General features: G+C 41.6%; 2 protein-coding genes and 2 long non-coding RNA genes across 4 annotated transcripts in view; 2 read left to right on the top strand and 2 right to left on the bottom strand.

Moving 5' to 3' along the window:
• fbxw8 (F-box and WD repeat domain containing 8) overlaps positions 1-2,325 on the bottom strand; it is a 21,758-nt gene extending 19,433 nt beyond the window's left edge. The window contains exons 1-3 of the mRNA XM_040051157.1: positions 1,850-2,325; positions 1,658-1,762; positions 612-776 (exon numbers count right to left, since the gene is read on the bottom strand). Coding sequence (XP_039907091.1) covers positions 612-776; positions 1,658-1,762; positions 1,850-2,299 — 720 coding nt within the window. The 5' untranslated portion in view covers positions 2,300-2,325. The remainder of the gene's footprint in view (positions 1-611; positions 777-1,657; positions 1,763-1,849) is intronic.
• The window catches only part of LOC120745938, a 25,570-nt gene extending 17,623 nt beyond the window's left edge, over positions 1-7,947 (top strand). Inside the window, exons 3-4 of the long non-coding RNA XR_005698721.1 lie at positions 5,812-5,815; positions 7,772-7,947. This is a non-coding gene — a long non-coding RNA (uncharacterized LOC120745938). The remainder of the gene's footprint in view (positions 1-5,811; positions 5,816-7,771) is intronic.
• LOC120745937 lies at positions 2,560-4,786 on the top strand. The gene is made up of 2 exons (XR_005698720.1): positions 2,560-3,232; positions 3,740-4,786. It is a non-coding gene; the product is annotated as an uncharacterized LOC120745937 (long non-coding RNA).
• On the bottom strand, positions 4,669-17,044 carry rnft2 (ring finger protein, transmembrane 2). The gene is made up of 10 exons (XM_040051161.1): positions 16,916-17,044; positions 16,762-16,839; positions 15,390-15,901; positions 15,228-15,304; positions 14,478-14,578; positions 14,000-14,153; positions 9,824-9,973; positions 6,575-6,640; positions 6,363-6,464; positions 4,669-5,632 (listed from the first exon to the last, which is right to left on the bottom strand). The coding sequence occupies exons 2-10, from the start codon at positions 16,806-16,808 to the stop codon at positions 5,498-5,500; spliced, it is 1,344 nt and encodes a 447-aa protein (XP_039907095.1). The 5' UTR covers positions 16,809-16,839; positions 16,916-17,044; the 3' UTR covers positions 4,669-5,497.

Genomic DNA, 17,044 nt, shown 5'->3' with positions numbered 1-17,044 from the left:
ATTAGATGAGAGACGCGCAGCTGGTCTACTGTCAGTTCTGCACTAATATCAGTCTGAGAAATACAGTAACAATTAGTATTTCCCAATGAAGTGAAGCAGTGATGCTTTACAAAAGAAAGCTTGTAAGGGCCTTGCTGTATAGTGTCCATGTTCTTCTGCCTGTGCGGGTTTTCCTCTGGCTACCTCACACATATTTTGAAGGTAGGTGCAAGTGTGAGTGCATGTCTGTCTGTTAGTTTTACCGATACAATTAGGGTAAGTCGATGTCCCAGTTTATGTATGACAGCACAGGATTTTCATCCTCTGTCCCAGTATCACAAATTGACATAATGTCCCACATTTTAATGGGCCCCAGTTTTCAATAGTAAGTGCTTCAGGAGACGCTTTCCCAAAGTCTGCCTTTTTTCTGAGAAAGCAGGAAAGGCAGTTATCTAGGTCAACTTGTCACCAGCTTTTCCAGTTGTGCAAAGTCCAGTGAGGAAATGCAGTGAAAATGAAATCTTTGTGAATCTGTAGGTCATTCAAAGACTGTCTTTTGACTTATTCTTCAATTTTGCACAGCTGCTGGATGGAAGCATCTGTTTCGCCACAGTAAAGTAGTTCAAGCTCACCTTCCAGTTGAAGCGCACCGTTTTAGAAGAGTTCCTGCAGTCTCGCAGCATACTCTTCCAGCAGGGCGAGTCAGACATGCTGGCATTCTGATGGTAACCATCCCTCACGCACAACTTGAACCACAGAACAGAGTCCTCTGCAAGGACTCTCCATGCCCTGCTCACCTGAGAGAAGATTAAACCGTGTAACTGTGGATTGAGTCAGCATACATTAAGAGCTTGCATCACTTATTTCTATTTAACAAGCTCGGCTGACTGCCAAATGGACTCGTCACATGCGGGTCTGGCACACAAAATGTAATTTATTAATCTGTACCAAATTAAGTCGTGAAAGGCAAATAAAGCTTCCCTAAGCAATTCAGTATGTGTTGCTACAAATGAAGAACTTAACTTTTTAAATCACACACATCGCTATTGTATAGCTGGGGTGCGGTTTTGGCCATGAAGATTTCTGGTCCCTGTGCAACAAAATAATTTGTTTTAGCCTCAGAGTTGTTTTAATTTGAATCCCTCCCAGATTGTAACGCTTGTCAATGTGCAACTGTTCTTCTAAAGTAGAGGTTCAAAAACCCTTTTTAGAATGTGAAAGATAGATACTTGCAATAACCCCTTGATGTTATCCACTCGCTCACTTAAGCAAGACTTAAGTCACCAAGTAGTTCAATAAAATAATGATTTATTTCTCTGTTGCCCATTTAAACACATTTTAGAGCTCTATTTTCACAAGAAAATAGCGAAGAATACTCACGAGTAACCAGATAAGCATATGTCCATTCCTGTCCCATTAATTGAACAATTTATTTTATTTTGAAGTGACTGCCAAAACAATGTCCTATTTATGTAAACACTTTTTTCATCAAATGAATCCCTTCTGTTGGCTGAAAACTACAGTACCAGGGTTTTCCATCAGTGAATACAAGGCCTTGCAACGTCGTCTTGTGAAAAACCTGATTAACCTCTAAGATTCATTCTGGAGCTGGTGGATGAAAACACTGACCTGTACCCCTGAGGTGACGTTTGTCCAGCCTCTTACTCAGACTGCTTACCTGGGCACATCGGCCTAGTTCTGCACAGTTGAGATATTGGAATATCTTCAAAGCTATCTCATACGGCAACTCAATATCAAAGAAGGGAATGTCATTGACTTCATTCTGCAAAACAGATCATTAAACACACATTATATACCCAGCTGACTGTGGTCAAGTACCATCTGACGGTGTGCATTATCGCTCTCATACCAGATCCTGAATGAGTTGGTCTACCAGCTCTTCTTCTTTCTTGACCTTTCCCTGAGGCTGCTGCTGCAAGGATGAGCTGCAGACATTAGTCATGTTATGATATTGCCTCTTTCTCCTGCTCCTCTCCTCCTCAATTCTGTCCAACAGAGGGCTGGTCCTTCCATCCAGCAAACTACTTGCAATGGACACATACTGAGGCTGATCCTCTGTCTCTGCGGCAGCAGCAAGAGCAGCAGGTTTTCCCCCTACACGAACATGCTCAGTGCAACCACCTTCTTCTGGCTTTGAATGACTACCGGCCTTGTTAAGGTTTTTTAAGTCTCTCTGGCCTAACTGATCATCAATATCCCGGGAAGAGGAAGGCGCACAAACCAGTCTTTGCTCCCCCTTTTTACTCGATAACTCTCGTTTCCAACGCTCCCTGAACGCAGCAAGATCGTTCTCTGCCATATTCTTCTGTCATCGCTGAAAATCTAACTTTTTTTCAACATTACAAAGTACAATTTTGTAGTTTTACAGACGAGTTAAGAATAGAAACAGAACGACACCGACAAAAAACAAGCACGTCCTCCTGTATAAACAGTCCGAAGAGGGAAAGCGAGCAAATGTGCAAAAGTTCCGCCAACTTTTAATTCCGCATTTTTATTATAGACGCGTCGATTGCAGGGGGAGATATATTGTATTTGTGGGCAATGTTTTGGCAATTTGTTTTTATACAAAATTTATTATTTCGTATTACATAGTTATGTGTACAGGATGATCACATTTGAGAAAAAGTGCAATTTTTATTAGAACTTTAAAAGAATTTAAGCGTGCTAATGCAGAAAACTCCCCAAGATAAAACCAAACAGGAGCGATCCAAGAGTTAATCATTGCATCGCTCTTTTGGGAAAAGATGATGTAAACCCCACACCATGTGACACTGTAATGAATAATACAGTAGTGAGAGAGGTGGGGGAGAAAGGGGGGACGCAAACACTGTAAAGGTTTGCTGAGAAAAAGAGAAGGAGGGTCCTGTATCCTCAAGACTTAAACTGAGTAGACCGTGCGTTTTGCCGCGAAGACGAGATGTGCTGGCTGCCGATAGACCATCCTCTGCTGCTTCCAGGTGACTCAACCTGCAGCTCCCGTCGACCCTCGCCGTGCTCCGTGGCTCAACTGCTCGCGTCGCGCCTACGAAGGATCGGGGATCAGCTGGAGAAAAGCTGGGCGACCGAGCGGGCGGACGTCGGCTACAGCTGCGGGGACAGAGGGACGGTGGTGGTAAGCGGACGGGGTCACCTGAAGGAGGGCTTCCTGTGCGTTGCGCTGCACTTCACCGTGCTCGTGCTGTTCGTCGCGAGGCGACACCTGTAGGGCGCGAGGCTGCCTCACCAGCAACAGGTGAGTAAACAGAGTCACGTCACCTGTTCGAGCGCGAAACCACTAAGCCTATCTCAGATTTGGATGAAAATTCATTTAGGCATATTGTCAAATTGAAACACACACACTAAATAAATACAAAAATGCTTCTTCTTTTTTTGACGCAGGCCAGAAGAACATTTTCTTTACTACTTCCATCAACTTTTCTTGGCCTTTCCCAAATGAAATAATCAATTTTAAGATATAAAAATACATTTAACCTCTCAATATTTGCACAACAACTTTCATCAAGGGACCATAAAAACTGGATAAATAAATTTGGCGATAAAAAATGTTTTAAGTATTAGGTAATTATTAAGAGTCGCACTTCTACAGAAAATGAGATGAAATAAATATTAGGATAGAACTGATGCCATTCTCTACATTTCATTTTCAGACGGTGCTAAATAGAAATTATAGCTCTACTGTAGGTTTCACGTTTCTTATAATGCGTCTCAATAAAGTGCGTGTATCTCTATCTCATCATAGACGGTGCCTTTAAGATTATGCATGAGGGAAAGCAACGGGCTCTCATCATTTGCACTTAAAGCAAAGGATGGAGGAGAGTCGGAGGACGCGGTGCAGGAAGAAGTGTGCACAGCGGGTGGAAAAGCGACAAACGAGGAAGCGGGTTAAATTTGTGTTTCAGGAACGGAACTGCGTTTCTGACTATTCTGCATGTGGCATGAAGACTAACTCAGGTCGGATATGGATGCACTATACCGAGCTGAGACGACACCAGCAGCCCTGCAGTCAGTCAGCGGCTATATCTACCCCTACGTGACTCTCCAATTCTGTCATCCCATCTACAAGCCGGTGATGTAATCTTCCCCTGGTAGAGTGGAGGGAAAAGCTTACTAATAGTACGCCTTTAAAATTTTCACCTCCCACAATGCGAGTGCATCAGTGAAAACTGGGGTTAAACTCATTAGACCTTCTGTATCTAGGCTACAATTAGTGCAGCAATCCTTAATAATGCACTGAAATGTTTCCAAGCTTCATAATGCACTGTACCTTTTCTTTTTTTTAAACATAAGCTATAAGTGTAAGCATGTAAATAATGAGAGTGGTTTTTACAGGTGTTTTCTACAGTGTTTAGATGATGTTTACACATTACTCTGCTTTTTTTTTTAATCTGTTGGGGGGAGTGTTATGTGGCTTGTTATTATAAAGAAAACTCCTAGGAAGCTATGCTGTTATGCTGTCTGTGATTTCTGCAAAAAAGAAAAAAGCTTTTTTCCCCCTAGTATATTTAATGTAATGTGGGTAAAATTCCTGAAACGGTCTTTTATAAAGTGTATGGTCTTTATACTTTTAAAACATTTCATATGAATTTTTAGCAGTCCTGATAATAAAAAAAACGTTTACTGAGATATGTTCTTTGTGTCATTGCATTTAGACAAGAAATACACCTGATATTTGAGCTTAAGTGCTTTATTTCAAAACCAATGATCTCAGTGCTGCACTGCGCATTTTCCATATAGTCCTAGAGTCTATTAAGCAGCCCGAGGAAAATTATTCTAAATAAAATACACAGTAACAACATAAATGAGGAATAACAATGGAAGACAATTTACAGTGTGGACGATTATCAGATATGTGCCTCTGATGTCAGTGACAATGTACGTACTACATATCAACACTTTTACAATGCACCGTTTATGGTCAGGCTACTTAAACGGCACACACCACCTTGTTCCTTATTCAGTATCTATATATGCTTATGTTTTACCAACCACAACATCTTCTACCTAAAGAGTACAAACTGATTTTCCATTAAGAATCATTCTGAGACATTTCATTTTCAAATAAAGTCATTTGTAGAACTAAATCGATACATGTGATGAAATTGTAAAGACAACTCAGAGTGTATATTCAGTCACGTTTTACATTATAACCGCACTTAAAACAAACTTTTATATTAAAAAAAGTCAAATAAAAAGTTACCCATAGATTACAACAGTAGCGAACCATTGAAATTGAGCTCAAGTTTATGTTCCTTTACCACATTGATCATTTCTTTAAACATGTGGCCTCAATCACCAGCTTTATAGGAGATGATTGTTTTTAAATATATTCGATTATGGCCTTCTCAAATGCCTATAAATTTAATGTCCCCAATATATCATGTATTACCCCAATTATTCCTAGCCAGATTTATATAAGACATTTACAGAAACATCACTGTTTACCTGGCTTCAGAGTACAATCACATATCTCTGGATGCTCATGATATATTATTAGAACTTAATAAATTTGGAAGTGAGCTGAGGTGGTGCCATCCTTCCAGCATCTCAGGGTCTCAATGACAGTAGACCGACACAGTGGACACGTTCTCTCACGATCGAACCACAAACACAGGCATTCCTCGCAGAACACGTGCTGCAGAATAACAAAATCTTCATTTATTTGATGGCAGACGTGTGACACATACATAGCTAGGATATCTTGCTAAAAATACCAATAAATAAGTAAATTTGTCACTCAAGCTACTCTTGTGAAAACTGCATCTAAAAAAAAAATGGACATAGTCACCATGAAATCATCACGGGTTAATGAAGCCTTGTTGTGAAACATTGAGCATACTTGACCCTCCATATAAGCACTTCCGAAACCAGATGTCACAACTGCAGGGAACATCTGACTGTGAAACCATGTGACATAACCATGGAAACAACAAAAGCAATAATCACATGTTAGGCTTGTCCTGCATTATTGCTCTTTTGGATGAAGGGGGCTGTAATTTCAAAAATTAACATCAGTCACTGAACCTAGTGACTGAGCCCTTAAGTATTTATTAGAGGATCAAGGAATCTAAAAGCTGTTTGTGACCACAGAGCCACCCTCTGCTGGCCATTAGAAAGAATGCAGGTTTGGTTTCAGACCCAGAAACTATGTCCATCTTTTATAGAAGTCTATAACATAATTGTTATTTACAGATGATAACAGAGCAACAAAAGTAGGTCATATTAACTTTTAACCACACCCAAATAACAGTCAGTATATAGTGACATTCAGTGACAACAATTTTGACTTTAAATGAGCCAAATAATTTGCAAAATTTAGATTTTTTTTTTTTTTACCATTTTGTTACCAGTTAATGAACCCTTACCTGACAGAGAAGTGCAATGGGGTCTCTAAAATCAGCCTGACAAATAGCACAGACATCACCTGCCTCGCTGCACTGCTGACTGCCAGCTCTCACTCCATAACTCTGGATGACATATGCACAAACACACAAAGGAGTGAAATCTTCTGGATACTCATTTAGATTTTTTATAAATTCTTGAAAAAAACCAAAAAAAAAACAAACCCACGACTGACCTGGGAGCTGCAGAGCATGACCAAGGCCTTGTGTATTGCAGATATACGTCCGCAGATGTCAAAGGACTGCAAATCAATCAAGATCAAGACAAAGCACAATTATTTAAAAAATAAAAAAAATATGGAATTACAGCATCCCTCAGGATTCCCCATTTCATCCAAAATCAGAAAGGACTTAGTTTACAGACATGCAAACAGATTCACAAGTCCATATTTGGGCACACCGCTGCTTTGAAATGAAAACAAAGAAACAAAAATCTATTTTACATAACTGTTCATTTCAACTCTAAAACAACAAAAATGGATTCATTTTAGGGGCACACCTCACTAACTTAATTCTTATCTCACTGTCTTTATATGAAATAAAGCCATTACAAATTGATCAAAAGTCCAAATTGTTTCAATTACACACAAACTAGACCTTTGATAACTTCCTCCACCTACAGCCTTCTGGTGTAAGCTCGTTTCTTTGAAGTTCATTCAAATGTTGCCCAGTCATTCAACACCGTTATGACGACAATGACTCAAAGAAGCATTCATATCAGCATGCTGTTATACTAAAGCAAGCCTTGCTTTGCCTGATTCTGGAAAACACCAGTGTGCTGCAACTTGTACATGGAGTACGCACATCCAGGAGATTACCCACGAAACTCAGTCGAACACCCCCATATTTAAGAACTACAACATCTGAATCACTGTTATATTTAAAGAAAGCAGGTCAATAACTGTAACCACACATTGTAGAATGAATAGTCTCAGAGTGTAAATAATCTTTGCATCATCCATAGACTTGCTCATTCATGTTCCATTAATTTTCACTATTTCTGTTCTCCCACAGAATGTCGTGTCCAACTTTTAGTGAGTCATTGCCCAAGAAAGTCTATTTTCTGAGTTTTGAAGTCTTTTTAAAGGCTGACCTTCCTGTGACCATTGACTAAGTTTTCTGCCTTCTTTCTTCCCCTGTCACGGGTCCATGAGCTGAGGTGCATTCTTACTCTGAAACTAGTGTTGCTTAAAAACACGTCACGGACACTGTGACATCATACATCAGTTTCTGTGAAGACGTGTGTGTGTGCTTCAGACATTGACCCCCAACACACCTTCCACCTCTCCCCCCTTCACCCTGCCCCTCCCCAATCCAGACTCAACGACCTCCACCACACCTCTCACCCCCCTTTCCTCCTCCCTGAAACTCAGAATACACACTCAGGATGTGAGCCGACTATTCCAGAAACAGAAGCCCAGGAAAGCCCCCGGACCAGACGGCGTCTCACCCTCCTGCCTCAAAACCTGTGCTGAACAGCTGGCTCCCATCTTTACTCGCATCTTCAACAGATCCCTGGAGCTGTGTGAAGTTCCCTCCTGCTTCAAACGCTCCACCATCATCCCAGTTCCCAAGAAACCCACCATCACAGGACTGAATGACTACAGACCTGTCGCCTTGACGTCTGTGGTCATGAAATCCTTCGAACGACTGGTGTTAGCCCATCTGAAAGAGATTACAGGCCACCAGCTGGACCCTCTGCAGTTTGCCTACCGGGCAAACAGGTCGGTGGATGATGCAGTGAACATGGGGCTGCATTACATCCCGCAACACCTTGACCGCCCGGGAACTTATGCCAGGGTCCTGTTTGTGGACTTTAGTTCGGCTTTTAACACCATTGTGCCTGTACTTCTCTCCTCCAAACTCTCCCAGCTCAGCGTGTCACCAGCTACCTGTCAGTGGATCACCAGCTTCCTGACAGACAGAAAGCAACAAGTGAGGCTGGGGGAGATCACCTCTGAAACCCGGTCCCTCAGTATTGGTGCCCCTCAAGGATGTGTCCTCTCACCACTACTGTTCTCCCTCTACACTAACGACTGCACCTCCAAGAACTCGGCTGTCAAACTCCTAAAGTTTGCAGATGACACCACTGTCATTGGCCTCATTCAGGATGGTGATGGGTCTGCATACCGGCAGGAAGTTGAGCGGCTGGTACTCTGGTGCAGTCAGCACAATCTGGAGCTGAACACTCTTAAGACTGTAGAGATGACAGTGGACTTCAGGAGACATCCCTCAACTCTGCTCCCCCTCACCATATCAGACAGCCCTGTGTCAACTGTGAAGACCTTCAAGTTCCTGGGCACAACCATCTCCCAGGACCTGAAGTGGGAGACCAACATCAACTCCATCCTCAAAAAGACCCAGCAGAGGATGTACTTCCTGAGACAACTGGGGAAGTACAGTCTTCCACAGGAGCTGCTGATCCAGTTCTACACTGCAGTCATTGAGTCTGTCCTGTGCTCCTCCATCACAGTCTGGTATGGAGCAGCCACTAAACAGGACAGGAGCAGACTGCAGCGGACTGTACGGGCAGCAGAAAGGATCATCGGCGCCCCCCCCCTGCCCTCCATCCAGGATCTGTACCTCTCAAGAACCAGGAAACGGGCAGGGAAATTCATCGCAGACCCCTCACACCCTGCACACAGACTTTTTGATCTGCTGCCCTCTGGCAGACAGTACAGAAGCCTGCAGACCAGACATAGGAACAGTTTCTTTCCCCTCGCCATCTCCCTTCTTAACAGTTGACCTGTCACACTGCTCCCACTGCCAGACCGCAGCTGCACCTTATGTACATTATGTAGTATTCATTCCACCTCATTCATTTCTGTATTTTATGTATATAAGTTTAGATTCGTTATTTATAGTTGGTTTACACAGCTTTGTGTGTGTATGTGTAATGTGTATATATAGACACGTGTGTGTGTGTGTGTGTGTGTGTGTGTGATTTACATTGCTGTGCTTGAGAGCCACCATCTACCAGAATCAAATTCCCTGTATGTGTCTGCACATATACTTGGCCAATAAACACGATTCTGATTCTGATTCTGAAATGTGACAATGCTGGGTTTGTTTTTTTTTTGTTTTCCACCAGTTTTACAGAAATTTGCAGAGGCATTACCTTTCCATACTGAGAACAGCAGACTAAATGGTACTAATGACTTACAATTATTGGGGAGAAAAGAATGGTTGAGGAAAAGTCTGATAATTTTAAATGACCCCTCATCTGGATTCCCCCTCGTGCCAAAATTTCCATGATACCAATACATGACTGAAAATAATGACTGAATTTTGATGATTTTTTTGCAAAGGAGCACCACTAAAATTCTACCAGAAGTCTAAAAGTAAGTCTTTAGTGAAAACCTTCCATGCAAAACCTAAAAAAAAAAAAAAAGGACAAAAACAATTTTGCCCTCAGGTGCTGAAACCTTGCAGAGGCTGTAGATGATGATGAGTGTAGCTCCCAGGAAGTAACTGTTAGAGGGGTCTTCTCCCATGATGTACTTGTACCACAACTGGATGGGAACGAGAGCTCGAAACAGCTGGCTCAGCTCCTCGATCAGCAGGTAGAACTTACCCTGCACAAACACACACAATATTAAAAACTACATCAACAGCTGAGACTTCAATTATTCAGTGTCAGTGACTATATGTGGCCATGTAAACTGAATGGCAGCACTTTTGAAAGAGAAACAAAAAAGACACATAACACAAGTTTCAAATATAAGGAAAAAATATATATACCCAGTGGAGACAATATGTATTCTTTGTCTGATCCACTCACTAGCTGTCCAAAAAAGCAAAAAGGACTCAGTAGCTTCAGGGCACTCTTCTATCTAGTCGAGAGCAGTGTGGTATTAAAAGCTTAAAACAGCATGCCTCCAGCCCAAATGTGGCCGCTGTCCAGATCTCAGCAGTTTCACAGCAGTACAAGCAATTTCCTCACACTGCAAGGGAAACTGGCAGCGGCTCTTTCCACCTGCTACCCAGTGCCCACATTAAGCTCAGCCCTATGGGGGCTCGCTAGCTATCTTTAAAGGGCCTCCCTTCCGTAATCACAGAGTAGAAATGTACTTCTGTCTCCACTGCCACAAAGTCTGTTAAGTGAATTGGGGACGGTTAAAAGCGGGGGCGAACAAAACGAAGGCAAACTTGATTCCCCGATTGCCCCGGCTTGCATAATGACTTCCTGGATGATAGCTGACAAAGATTGATGACTGTGGGTAAAGAGGCACAAGCAGCTGGGTAGGCAGGGGAAGTAGACCTCTACTAGCTACTAATTCATCTTCCTTATTGTCCCCTCAGTCTGGCATCCCACAGTGCCCATCACGCCCACGTAAAAACTGTCAAATTTAAAGTTTGGAGATGAGCCAGCCAGTGTGAGTAGCAAATACTGCTTGAGTAGTCCTTAGCTTAGCCATTACTGTACATTTTTATCTACAAGACTGGAATTTACATTACTCAGAAAGGATTGACAAACAAAACGTGTAGTCGGTTCTGTCATAGCTTATTCTTACTTCCTTTGACTGGCACATTGTGGGTCATTCTTTTAGGGCTGTTGCAATATCCAATGTTATTTTGGACCTCAAAACAAAAAAGGATGCACTAATATTATCACAATATGAATAAAATAACAGTAATAATAGCGTCACTCAGATTTAGCTATATATAAAATACGAGTGTATGGAGGTGGTAAGAAAGTTACACAAGAAGAACAATTGCAGTGACAGTTACACAGAAACTGCAAGCTGGACAAATCGTATCACTAAAATTAGCCAGTTTTAGCCAATTAGTTTTCTTTGGGCATTGGCAGCTTTGTCGTGCGGTCCAGTCTTTGTACTCGACCATTTTCAGTTGAACACTTTTCTTGTTTTTTTTTTTTAAAAGTGTGTGTCCTTAAAAGAAATGAGGAAATGAGGAAAAGTGAAGGACAAAAGAAGAAGTAAATGCCCTAAAAATGATCTACAGTAGATTACAGTAGCTGAAAGTCATGTTCTTAAGAAATAGAGTAAAAAAAAAAAATCCAAAGACTCTGTGTCAGGTCTTTGATATGCATACCTGCGATATGCATTTATTTTATAGTAATTTCTCTACTCTTGGGATATATTAGGTATAGCTTATGTATTTAAAATATATTTAACTCCATATTAGCACGACTGAAATTAGCGACAACTTGTTAACACTGAAAATACATGTTTAGTAATTACCCATTAAATAAGACTCAAGCAAAAGCAGTTTTATGAGTCTATGCCTTTAAAACATAACCGTCATGGAACTTCTGATCGCATGCCCGTTATTGCTTGTGCAAACTTGTGCTGACTGCAGTGATTATGTGGAATCATTAGTGTATCCACAGCTGGACACAGTAATGAATCCAAAAGGCAGATTATATGACTTCATGGGGTTTAGAACAGACAGCACTGTCTGGCTTCAATGAGAAAAAAGCTAAGAATTGATGATATAATTGGGGATTACCAAAAAATTTAACGTGTCCCATCACAACTGTGAAGCTTCAATCCGTGTGTATATTTGTGTGTTTGTGAGCGGAGGATACAGGTAATGGTCCAGCTCCAGGGAGGGATGACCTCACCTCTGCAATCCCCTCGAGGGCAAATGAGCTCAGTTGCTGGCTGGTGTGGTTCTGATAGGCCTCTAGGTTTGTTTATCAGTGGAAAATTTAATCCTAATACTTTGTAACTCCCCCCTCCTCTACCTCCCATTTAACGCACAAGCACACAACGGGAATACAAGCTGCACCTGTATGGAAATCAAAGTGTGTGTGTGTGCGTGCGCATTTGCAGTCATACTTTGTCGCCTCAGGCCAGAAAAAAACCACACAAGCAGACACCCGCACTCACAAGGCTCACCTAAGGAGTACCGTTTAAAACCTAATGAATACAAAACAGCTTCACACTGTGACCCTTTAGCACTTTGTTCACTCAGTGGAGTATTTCATCATAGTTTAGCAAATTTTCTTTTTTCACCTCATGAACCGAGCTTAACAACTTTAAGAGTGAGCACCCTGTAACTTGACATGTTGTGAACAAGCATGAATACTGCCTTTTGACAGAAACTTGGCTTAGATGTCTTTCAAGTTTGCTATACAATCTTACAACATATACAACCTGGTATTTCATTAATGACTTAAAGAGAAAGAAAGGTTTTTGATCAAGTTGTTCTAAATCTTAATAATAATAATAATAATTCGCAGTGTGATAATCGAAGAAGAAAAGAATGACATGATCTGGAAAGTAAAGATGCTTAGTTTTGCTAAAGGCCTAATCAAAATTAATCAGTTGTATGGCCAATAATTATAATCTCAATTATTTGATATTTTATGATTTTTTATGAACTTTAACATTTTCATTTGATTCCCTTTTTTTCCAAATACAGGATTTGCTTGGGTTTTAATTAGAAATCGCATGAAAAGCAAACGTGATCAAAGACATAGGTCATCTGGTTGTGAGTTTATGACCCTTCCTGCAAAGTCACCTGGCAGTCGCTCCCTGCCTGCAGCCTCCACTGCAGGAGGCCTGCAGATGAAGGCAACAAGACGACCGGGCTGAATGTGCTTGCAAAGCCAGCGTGGTAGCCATGGGGAGAGAGACTGAGAACATAAAGCCAACAAACAACTGACCGCCAAAAGGGGACACTGTGAGAAATCCCCTGAGACCTTGCAACCATTAAATTGCCTTCCACAAGTTTACCTACCGAAATCTTTTATGTCTATTACTGCTTGTTAACGAAATACTCTTTTTCCATCATCTTGGTCTTAAATGAGCTAAATAATGAGTAAAATTGAACTTTTAGGGAGGAGCAAAAGAGGACTGCTGTCAAGGAAAGGAGTGCGCTTGATTTTAAAACAGACAAAATGACTGCTTTACAGTGAAAATCAAGGCAAAGAAGAATTCATTTTTATCTGTTATATCTGTTCACTGCATCACTATCTGATGAAGAATTCTACAACACTCTTACATCACTCTGACCAGACCTGATGACAGAGTAATGAGCACAGAGTTTCAGATTAAAGCCGCTGCCCAGTCACAGTGGAAGGACCTGGTTGAGATGATTTAGCTATCTGACTATTATACCTTCTGGCCACATTCTAAATGAGGTTTTTCAAAAATGTGCAAAATCTGGACGTTTCTACTGGACATCGGTCTAAGTGGAAGAAAATTAATGCAGTGATCCCCAACCCCCGGGCCACAGACCGGTACCGGTTCGTGAGTCGTTTGGTACCGGGCCGCGAGAGTTGATGTTACTCTCAATGTCGTTGGCGCATTTCAGGAGGACGCTGCTAATAAAGTTACACAATTACACAGTGAATTTGCATTTATTATTATTTTTACAAAATACCACAGTTTTTTGTCTTGGTCGTATGATCCTCGATACCTTAAAGGCTGATACGTGAAAACATTGTCTGACATTAAACCAGTCTGTGGCGCAAAAAAGGTTAGGGACCGCTGAATTAATGGATACTTATTTCTTAATTTACACTTTCACTGAAATCAAAATGTCGTCTTGGTCTCTGTATCTTTTTTAACATGAAAAACGTGCATTTTCTGTAAAAAGCTCTAGAAAATGAATGAATCTGGATTTCTTACCCTGGATTTGAATGCCAGGAGAATCTTAGGCAGGAAGAGGACAAAGCATTTCAGGATGATGGTGACGTACTTGAGTACAAAATCTGTGATGCCCACTGCCCAGATCAGATCAAAGAAATCAAAGCTGTTGAGGATGGGCTTGGCAAATATGAGGCTAGAAGAGAAAAACAAAATGAATCAGCGACTTATTGTCAAGGATGGTGTTGCTTACACTTCGTCTAATGACAAACAACAGCAAGAAAAGATGTCAGAACATGTCAGAAACTCTGTGGAAACAAAACAACAAAACAAACAAAAATACTCACAGGACAAGATCAGACAAGAACGGGAACACTGCCTGAAGGAAATGGAAGTAAAAATAAAACGCACAACATAAAAATGAATGGGGAAAAACCTAAATGTATATGTAGAAAAAATAAAATAAAATGACAGGCAAAGAAACACAGAACTACTAGAAAAATCTTTGCTTGTACACTACCTGTTGTGCAGCTCTTCATGACTAAATGTGTAGTAGATATACACGATGTTCCCTCCAAGGAACATGATGAGCCATAGAGCAACAAATACAGAACGTTCCTCCTGGTAACAGAGACACATAGAGGGATTTCAAGCAACATGCACCATACATTTCTTCTAAATGTGCTGTAAGGTGCTAGTATTTCAAATAATGCTGCAAACTAACAGAATGCTTGGTGTGTTATGAGTTTGTTTGAATGTGAAAGAGCATGTATACATAGACATCTCTCACATAAAAAGTCCATTTTAAAAGGTATTTCAGCGATTATACACCAAATTGATTTATCATGTTTAGAATAAGACTTATTCAGCGCGTATATTTTTCTTATGCTCATCAAGACCAACGACGATGATGAATTAATCCACCTACAAAATCTTCTGTCTACCAAAAAAGGATTACACTTATTTATTTATTTTTACAATACAGCTCTGTTGTAGTCCAATTGTTATTGAAACGGCACTACGTTACATTTAACACACAATATCGTCAAAAAATGGATCAGTGCATTCTGTTTTAACATCACTAAAAATATTATTTAATAATAATAATTACTAATTTAATATCATTTAACAGTTTTATTAAGTATAATAAAGAGAAATAAGGAACATAATTACATCTTTCAGTAATAATTGCTGTGCTTGGAAAACGTTAGCGTGAATCTGATCTAAGAATAAAATAGCTATACTTCTTGGATTTTGTTCCCCCCTTTACCCGTAATGATACTTGGTGCCTTAAAGTGGAATTGGCATAGGCAAACGTGCTGGCCATCCCCACGCAGACAGCAATTCCTGCGAGAGAGGTGCAACATCATCAGTGCATGAGAGGTACCGTTAAACAATCTTAGCCACATTAGTCCTCCACAAGCTGAAATACCTAGTTTATGCTGAAAGCAGACTTTAGCCAACAAAATAAGGATGAAGGGGAAGCCTCTCTGTAGCCAGGTGACCACTGCTTTCAACTCAGACAAAGCTGGGGCTGGGGTGGACTGGTCTTCCTGGGCCTCCTCCCTCGAGCTGTGCCTTTCTGAGCCAGCTGCTGTGGTAGCCTGCTGGAGCAGGGACGAGGTCCTATGCTGAAGGGGCTGGTGGTGGAAGTGGTGATGGTGATGATGGTGCTGAGGTGGCCGAGGGAGAAAAGGTCCACCCTCTGTGCGATGGGGCCCCCCTTCCTCTCTGGATGATGCTGTCATCTGGATAAAAACTTCAGGGGGAGAGCCCAAGACTAAGCCGGCTGCCTGGAATTGGGCAGAGGAGACAGAGCTGGAGGGGACACCAACAAGGCCGGAGAAGATCTGCTGGGGAGAAGCGGGTGATTCAGGCTTCAGGCAGTCAAACACACCACCCTCATCCAGGCTGCTTTCCGATCCCAGAGTTTGGCTTCGGCTCCTAAATGGAGAAAAATTGCACGTAGTATAGTATGCAGTCTTTGAATAATCATCAGCATCTTAATCTGTGTAGTGTGTTCTCCAATTATCAGAAAACCTCTGGGGACAAAGATGCGTTTTTCTTTTATTCCAAGTCACAGATATTAAATTGAGACTGATGATAAAACTTGATGAGTTTGGCTTTCGGTTGCAGTTTTTCTTAAACAGGGGTTAAATGAAGAAGCCTAAAGCTCCCTCTTCAGAGCCACGTCCTCTAGCTCTTCTGCTGGGGACACTGAGACATTCCCAAGCCAGCTCAGAGACATAATCTCTTGAGCGTACCCTGGGTCTTCCCCAAGGCCTCCTCACAGTAGGGGATGCCCCAAACACCTCACCCAGGAGGCATTCAGGTGGTCCAGATGTCAGATGCCCAAACAACTTCAACTGATTCATTCATTGCAGAGGAGTAAAAGCTTTATTCTGAGTTCCTCCTGTATGACCGAGGTCTTCAGTATGTCTCTAAAGGCCGGCCTGAGCGCCATTCATTTCCGCTGCCAGTATGTTGCTCACTGAATTATTGAACTAAACGCAATTGTAGCTCCAATTTTTTATTCTGGCAAAATGAAATGATGCTGGTCTATAACACCTTGCAGTAAAAAGGCTTTAACTCCTTTTTGTTTTGTGCTGAGAGTAATTAAGAGTTATAAGGCAACAAATGGAGGAAGGCCAAACTCAAAGTGTTGCAACAATGTTGGAAAGCACATATAACCTACAATTGCAAATATGTGGCCTTGCCAAAACTACCAAGAAAGCATACAGGCGGTGCAGGCAGAAGGGGTGACAAAAGCATCTGTGCATTTGTGCAGCACCTCCTTTCCCCACCTTTCAGAGGGCATGCCATCCGTGTTGCTGCTGTGTCTCCTCTGCATGGCATACCGATCATCACCACATGGTCCAGTCCTGTAAACGCACAAATCCACAGTATCATCACCAGTATGTGATTCACAGAAGTGACCAAAAATATAAACCACTTTACCTGAATTAATGCGGTGTACTGGACTACAGCTCTTGTCATGGTTGTTGTAAATGGTTAGCTAGACAGCTGCTGCTGCTGCCCAGACGATCCGCTCGGGAAACTTCCGGTGTGGCGTCACTAAGACCGCCA

Source organism: Simochromis diagramma, unplaced genomic scaffold (assembly GCF_900408965.1).
Source record: "Simochromis diagramma unplaced genomic scaffold, fSimDia1.1 OVJJ01000131.1, whole genome shotgun sequence".
In the NCBI taxonomy this organism is placed as follows: Eukaryota; Metazoa; Chordata; class Actinopteri; order Cichliformes; family Cichlidae; genus Simochromis; species Simochromis diagramma.
Note: the sequence above shows the minus strand (reverse complement) of the source record. Positions and strands in the feature narration are given on the sequence as shown.